The sequence below is a fragment of the Anomaloglossus baeobatrachus genome, chromosome 4 (assembly GCF_048569485.1).
Source record: "Anomaloglossus baeobatrachus isolate aAnoBae1 chromosome 4, aAnoBae1.hap1, whole genome shotgun sequence".
NCBI lineage: Eukaryota > Metazoa > Chordata > Amphibia > Anura > Aromobatidae > Anomaloglossus > Anomaloglossus baeobatrachus.
Genome location: NC_134356.1, coordinates 689,822,803 through 689,831,201, shown reverse-complemented (window position 1 = coordinate 689,831,201; position 8,399 = coordinate 689,822,803). Strand labels below are relative to the sequence as shown.

The 8,399-nt window shown below is 41.3% G+C and overlaps 1 protein-coding gene across 1 annotated transcript; it reads right to left on the bottom strand.

Annotated features, from left to right (window-relative positions):
- Nucleotides 1–2,698: 2,698 nt before the first annotated feature.
- LOC142302926 (olfactory receptor 1496-like) lies at nucleotides 2,699–6,606 on the bottom strand. Its single transcript, XM_075344030.1, has 3 exons — nucleotides 6,589–6,606; nucleotides 6,363–6,423; nucleotides 2,699–3,630 (listed from the first exon to the last, which is right to left on the bottom strand). The coding sequence occupies exons 1-3, from the start codon at nucleotides 6,604–6,606 to the stop codon at nucleotides 2,699–2,701; spliced, it is 1,011 nt and encodes a 336-aa protein (XP_075200145.1).
- Between the last annotated feature and the right edge of the window lie 1,793 nt (nucleotides 6,607–8,399).

The window sequence follows — 8,399 nt, the reverse complement described above, 5'->3', positions numbered from 1 at the left end:
TGTATTTATGTTTTGTATTGTGTGCCCTTTTCACATATGAAGCAACATGGAATAAATGGCGGCTATAATAACAAATAATAATAATAGTAATAATTTAATCACATTCATGTCACCGGTCACTTTACATGTGATTGTCTTGATGAAGGCGTCAGATTTTACTTTGAAATTTTTTGACAATAAACCATTTAATTTGATCCAGATTTATGGACCCTTCCTGGATTTCAGCAGGCAAAAAAAATATCTATTTAACATAGTTGTCTGTCTTTAACCTGTTTTTGCATACTTGTTTTAAAAGTCCCATTAGACAAATGTACATGCCCCCCTTATACTGAGGCATGCTTTTGTTTTCTGTATGTTTTCCTACCCACCCAGCATTTCATGTTATGTACTTTTTGTATTTGCATGTCATGAGTTAAAAATATTGTTGTGGAAAATGTATGGCATAAGAAAAAATGGCAATTGCAATTGATATGTAATGTTTAAGAAAAAAAACCCACTACAGCAAAGAATGTGGGGACCACTAACAGCGGAAACACTACAATCACCAGCCATTAAAGCAGCAGTACAACCAAGTACAAGTTTCTGTTCACCTCTTTTGACTCTGGCAAATGTGTTAGTATGTAGTAAGCGAAAGACATTATGGAATATATGGCACATTATGCATCTCAGTCACAGCAGACGATGTTACCTCTGACATCGACACTGTCAGTTTCAGGCAGTGTTCTGCACTCAATTGGCTTGCGCTGTTACCATCCATTTCTATGGTGCTATATCTTTTATAATGCTAAGATGATGCTTAAATTAAAGATCTTGTAAGGGGTAAAATTTGAATTCTAAGTGCAAAACCCCATCAGTATCAGATATTTGGCTTTTCCTGTTTAAATTAACAGATTCAGCCAACTTTCATCTAATATGGCTATGGCTATTGACTTTCTTTACGCTATTGAAAAAAATACTCCTATCATCCATATATAATCCATACATCTGTAACCTAGTCTGCCGGTACTTACCCGCACGTAACCTTCAATCCTCAAAAGTAGTGTTGAACTGGCTACTGGAGGAACTGCCAGTAATGCCAGGCCTGGCTGCAGTTACCTGCATTGAACTCCGGAGCTCTCATCTGAGCTTCAGAGTTCAGCCCGGCCTGTCCAGAGCTGTGATGAACTGAACCGCAATTGCCGGGTAATCAGTCGGTGCACTCGGTTCAGTCCTGCAAACCCTGAGTTCAGTCCATGCTGCACTCCGGAGCTCAGGTGAGAGCTCCGGAGTTTCATGCAGGTATCCGCAGCCAGGCCTGGTATTATAGGCGGTTCCTCCGGTAGCCAGTTCGACACTACTTCTGAGTTTTGAAGGTTACGTCCGACATTGCTCACAAGATCTCCTTGTCTACTCCCTTCACGTCTCTTCTTCCCACAGTCATATTCAAGAAATCTCCCATGCATCCCCATACTCTGGAACTCTCTGCCCCAACATCCCCATCAGACTCTCATCTATCTTGACAAGCTTCAAAAGGAATCTGAAGAACCACCTAATCCAACAAGCCTACAAGTTGCTGTAAGTCTCAGTCTGCTATACTACTGCACGACCAGTTCTATCCTCACCTATTGTACTCTCATCCATCCCTTGTAGACTGTGAGCCCTCGCGGGCAGGGTCATCTCTCCTCCTGTACAAGTCTGTGCTTTGTATTTTTTATGATTACTGTACTTGTCCCTATTAAGTAAAATGTACACAAAAAAAATGAAAAAAATGCTCACCGCTGCAGGAGCAATCCTGTGTAAGTCCTCCAAATGAATATCCTTGGTCCCAGCATGGTTCCTGGCAGGCAGCCGTAGGAAAACACGAAACAAGGAATGGAAGGAGTGATCCAGCTCAGACTCCAAGGATTGAATAAAACTTAAGGGTGCTTTACATGCTGCGACATTGCTAACGATCTTGTTAGCGATGTGACACGCCAGATCACAGATGCGATTTGCCGAGATGGCACATATAACCGGCACTATAAAAACGACCTATGTGCGATCTCGGCAGATCGCATCTATGATCTGGCGTGTCACATCGCTAACAAGATCGCTAGCGATGTCGCAGCGTGTAAAGCACCCTTATGACTTTTATCTCATGTTGTTAAGATATATATCCAAATAGGTATTATGGCACCGGCTCAATCACACTGATAGATGGAAGATGTATAACACAACGCATTTCGGCGGGACGCCTACTTCAGGTAAAGAAGACGTCTCGCCGAAACGCGTTGGGTTTTATACATCTGCCATCTGTCAATGTGATCGAGCCAGTGCCATAATACCTATTTGGATATATAGTTTAACAAGATGAAATAAAAGTCTAAGTTTTATTCAATCCTTGGAGTTGAGCTGGATCACTCCTTCCATTCCTTGTTTCATGTCCCTATTAAGTGTACCGCTTTTCACATGTAAAGCGTCCTAGAATAAATGGCGTTATAATAACCAGATAAGATTAGCCCTTATTATTACAAATATTACATCAATTGTAAAGGAAATTAATGTTCTAAAAAATCAATGCCTCTAGTCAATTTTCTGACCATAGATTTCCTGACCGTATTAACATCAAGTTTAATGTAATAATTGTTGATATTTTATCTTTAAAATCTAAAGTCATAAAATTAAAACAAAATGAAAATGTATAAAATTGTACATATTCATCTGACAAGAAATTATATATTTAAATATTGCTTATTATTCTTTCTAAAGCTTTCCTAATATCTTTATTTCTTAAACTATATATGATGGGGTTGACCAAAGGGGTAAATACTGTGTATAGAAGAGACAGGATTTTGCTTATGTTAAGGTTTTGGTCCTTCATTGGAAAAACATACACAGAAAAGAGAGTGCAGTAAAATATGGAGACCACAGTGAGGTGGGAGCCGCAGGTGGAGAAGGTTTTGTGTCTACCAGTTCTGGAAGGAATCTTTAAGATAGTGGAAAGAATGCTGATGTAAGATTTTACTATTATTATGCATGGAATGATAACTACTGGTATGACAATCAGATTAACATCTACCTTAACTATGAAGGTATCAGAGCAGGCAATTTCTAACAAAGGAACAAGATCACAGAAGAAATGATCAATGAGATTTGGTTCACAAAAAGTCAGCTTTGATGCTGTTAAGGTGTCACTCAATGTAATAGAGAAGCCAAAAACCCAACAGAAAATGGACAACTTCACACAATGAGCCCACGTCAATATGGAAGCATATCGGAGAGGGTTACAGATGGCCACATATCTGTCATAAGACATCACCGTGAGAAGAAAACATTGAACTGCTTCAAAGGCGCAGAAGAAATAAAGCTGTGTGAAGCAACCAAAAAAAGTAATGGTTCCCCCATTATATAATAGAATGTGGAGCATGTTGGGGACAATATCCGTGGTCAACAAGATGTCACTGATTGACAGTTGTGAGATGAAGAAGTACATCGGTGTGTGGAGGTTCTTACTGGTGGACACCAGGGCGATGATCAGGAGATTCCCACATATTGTCCCACAATAAACCACCAGGAGAAAACAGAACAGCAGATTTCTGTGATTTTGGCTTCCTTGGAATCCTAAGAGGTGGAAATGTGTTTCTGTACTCAGGTTCCTCTCCTGTAAGAAATGACAGCAGTAAGAGATGAATACTGTTACCAGCTCAATCAACATAGAAAGATGTGACTGAAAAAATCTATTTTATTAGGTTAAAATCATATAAACAATCTATAAAGTGCAGTAAGATGGAGACATAATTTGTGTGTATGAGAAGGGGGGTGTAACTTCTTCTTTTAGATTAATTATGAATATTGCTGGGAGCTTTAAGAAGAGCTACATATATTAATAGATAATATGTGTTATGTCTGACATGTATAAGTTTTAAATGGAAAGCTGAAGGGGGAAAAAGCGCAATAGGGTCTTATCCAACTAAAGCCTGCTTTATATGTTGCAATTCTGCATACGATATCGTATGCGATCATAACCACCCCCATCATATGTGCGGCACGTTCAATTTCGTTGAATGTGCTGCACAAACGATTAACCCCCGTCACACGTACTTACCCGTCCATACGACCTCGATGTGGGTGGCGAATGTCCACTTTCTGGAGTGGGAGGGATGCTTGGCGTCACATCGACGTCACACGGCAGCCGGCCAATAGAAGCGGAGGGGCGGAGATAAGCGGGACGTAAATATCCCGCCCACCTCCTTCCTTCCGCATTGCTGGCCGGGAGCCGTGGGACGCAGGTAAGATCTGTTCATCGTTCCCGGGGTGTCACACACTGCGATGTGTGCTACCCCGGGTACAATGAACAACCTGACGTTCACTTCATGAGAAATGAACGACGTGTGTGCGATGAACGTTTTACCGTTCATTCGCAATCGCACGTACTGTTACACACTACAATGTACCTTACGATGCCGGATGTGCGTCACTTACGACGTGACCCCGCCGACACATCGTAAGATATATTGTAGTGTGTAAAGCGGGATTAACATGCACAAGGGAATGTGCTCACATTCTGGGGTTGTGTCTCACACAACCTGATTCAAGAGAGATTGATAGAAGAAGGTTTCTATACCGCGCCAAGGATCACAATTCAGGATGTCAGATTAATGAGGCTTTATTTAAATCATAGGTCTACGCGTTTCAGGAGCTCTGCCCCCTTCCTCAGGACCATAGAATAGACCACATAAAATCTACCGTAGTAGAAGCATGTATACATTATATAGACCAAGTGACGTCAAAGTACCGCCCAGTGAAGAAAAAAATGGGCGGGAAAGAGTACATCGGGATCAGTATATGATGCAATACAATAAAAATACACTGAAACAAAAAAACATGACAATATGTTCAGTAATGGTATCCTAGTAGCTGCTTGAACAAGATAAATCAAACCAATTTTTGATATTCCCAGTGTAATAGTAAATCAACCATTAAAAAATTGCAAATGATAAAAATAAAAGTGTACAAATATATGCATTCTACATCCTTCGTATAGGATTGCCCCAGACATATTTACTAGATCCATGAATTCATATCCCTCAAAGTATGTCTAGAACTCAGGACGTCCGTATAACCGTGCGTAAGTGAGAAATCAGAATTCGGGGAAGCAAACCCGCTTATCTACGGAGGATGTGACAATCAGAGTTGTGAGAAGGAGCCAACTGAAAGACCACCACCTGTGTGTTTGTCAATATTGTACCATACAGACTACGTAATATACATCCATGAGTGATACATGACGACAAAAGGTTAATAAATTAATAAAAAACACATCCACTTCTATCGGTCCGATAAGACAGAGAGTGTGGGTGGGGGGGACGAGATAAGTAACGTGAAGAGATATATATATACACTTTAACCAGGAATATAGAAACCAACTCAAACCCGTGTAAGTGTAATGAAGGTACCGTAACCGCTCCTGACCCTCATCAGAGTGAGAGTTCAGGAGAGTTCAATACCGTGGGAAAAAAACAAACCGCGGCTGCGCAAGCAGCGAGTGAGAGAAGAAGGTGAATAAAGTTCATACCCGTGGGAAAAAAGATAAGTGCGCACGCACCACCCGCCGTGCATCGAGGCTGTGATAGACGGGTGGAAAGAGTCAAAGGGACATATGATACAGAAAAAAAGACCTATTCAAGGTCAACCTGATTCAAGGCATGCAATCAACTGCTGCAGAGTCCATGCGCTTATCAAGCAGAAGCAGATCAGGAACAAAGGAAATGTGGAGCTATCACTGGGCTGCCGAAGATTCGACATAAATACAAAGAAGATCAAATGAAGGTGTTTTTTTATACATGTTTCGAAGTGTCTTCCCACTTCTTCATCAGGAAATCCACAATATTTGAGGATTTCCTGATGAAGAAGTGTGGAGACACTTCGAAACGCATAAAATAAAAACATCTTCATTTTGTCGTCTTTGGATTTGTGTCATATGTTCAGCAGCGCAGTGATAGCTCCACATCTCCTTTGTTCCTGATCTGCTTCAGCATGTACAAATTTTAATATCATTAATTATTTGAAATAAGTAAAAATATACAACTTATCTAAACTAAAAATCTCCATTAATGCAGCACTCCAGCAATTTTTTTTTACTACCGGAGTGGTGCTTTCAACTCAGGGAACCTTGCCTTGGTTTCATACTCTAGCATATGCCATCATCTTTATCGATGCCGCTCTGGTGCCATTTTGTCTCGATTGCAGAAATGATGTCACAAGCTTCCAAAACAAGTCTGTAAGAGCTGGAACGAGGGTAGAATGAGGGTCTCATAGACATGCATATTCAATTGAGCCTTCGGCGCACTCCATGAAAGATTGCAGCTACTGGCAGGTCACAAAATCCCGGAGATCTAATAGTTCCGCGAATAACAGATGAAGACACTTGAGGGTGAATATAAGACCGGAGGCTGGGGACTTACACTTAAATTATTCCAGTGATGTAACAAGTAATAATGGTGAAGTGGTTCTTTAAATAAATTCCTTTTTTCCCAATAGTCCACATTGTGCTCATTCGGGATAGTTTTTCTCCCAAAATTAGAATCAATCAAGAAAGTAAAACTCATCTGACAAAATGAAGCCTCATACAGAATTTTTGCAAACCATGACATGGTGTACAGAAAAAACTATAGTAATAAATGTAGGCTATCCATATGTGGACTGGGGTCTCCCTTTATGGGGTCATCCTCTAAAACAGTCATGTATCCCATTATGGTATATGGGAAAGTTTGCCTTCATAAAACTGGACATCAGACATCTAGAATCAAAGCAGAGACTCTTAAAAGCTACATAATATGAATTACTCCAAAAAACCCAAGGATGTCATACACCGAGAGTTGTATAAGTAATGCAAGCACTATATTGTAGCTATTATATTGCCCATGGCTTATGTTATGGATGAACCTATAGGTGGAGTATTGGTAGAAGCTACATCTAGGACCAGGTATACAGTGTGTCCACCCATATCCTGTCCAGTGCCATTAACTTGAGAACGGCAGCAGCTATAGGCAGAGAAGTGGTGTCTAGGTATAGTAAAGTAGCCATGTGCTACACAATGAAACCACCTATAGCGCCACCTGGTGGAAATCAACGGGTGTTTGCATTTTTATCTCGAAAACGGAACGAGATAGAAAAAAAAAGTAAATTACAAAGTTGTAGGCATCATCAATTCAATACGAATCGACACCTTGCATACAGAAATGCTATGATTATAACATGTAAAACTCACAAGGCTGCGAACATGAAGCGATACCTCATGGAGACCTTCCTACAAGTCATTGGGTATGGTGGCTGTGTGGAGTGGCCTCCACGCTCACCTGACCTGACCCCATTGGACTTCTTTCTGTGAGGTCACATCAAACAGCAGGTGTATGCGACCCCTCCACCAACATTGCAGGACATTCAACGATGTATCACTGATGCTTGTGCAAATGTGTCACCTACCATATTGCAAAACTTGCAGCAAGATGCAGTATGCTGTGCAGAGTCCAGATGTGCATTGCAGCAAGATACAGTATGCTGTGCAGAGGCCAGATGTGCATTGCAGCTGACGGGGGCCACTTTAAGCATCAAAGTTAAATGAGTGCCATATGCGTGACCAGCATTCAATATTTTGGGGGTGTCATAGGTTTCATATCATAGCATTTCTGTATGCAAGGTGTCAATTTGTAGTGATTTTATGATGCCCTACAACTTTGTATTTCACTTTTTTTCTATATCTCGTTCCCTTTTCAAAATAAAAATGCTAACTCAGTTGTTTTCCACCAGGTGGCGCTATAGGTGGTTTCATTGCGTAGCGCATGGCTACTTTACTATACCTAGACACCACTTCTATGCCTATAGAAAGCAAGCAAAAGTCTAGAGCTGCAGAGCGGCGGTGGAAGAAAACGCACTCCCAGTAAGACTCCACCACATTCAAAAATGCAATTCACACATTTCGTTCAGTCCTCACCTCCGCTAAACACAACTACTTCAGAAACCTCATATTCTATCTAACACACAACCCCAAACAGTTATTCAACACTTTCAACTCCCTCCTTCGCCCACCACTGCCCCCTCCAACCTCCCTCATTTCTGCAGAAGACTTTGCCACTTATTTACAAGAAAAAATCGACCTAATAAGGCAAGTCTTTTCTGCTCAGCCACCACAACCCCTTCACATAACTGACCACTGCCCCTCCCCCATAAACTTCCTCCCCACCATCACCGAAGGAGAGCTTGCACGTCTTCTCTCAAAAGCGCACCTCACCACCTGCGCACTTGACCCCATGCCATCCCACCTCCTCCCCAACCTCACCACCATCCTTATTCCAGCCTTAACCCATCTCTTCAACCTATCTTTAACGACTGGTACCTTCCCCTCTGCCTTTAAACATGCAACGGTCACACCTATCCCAAAG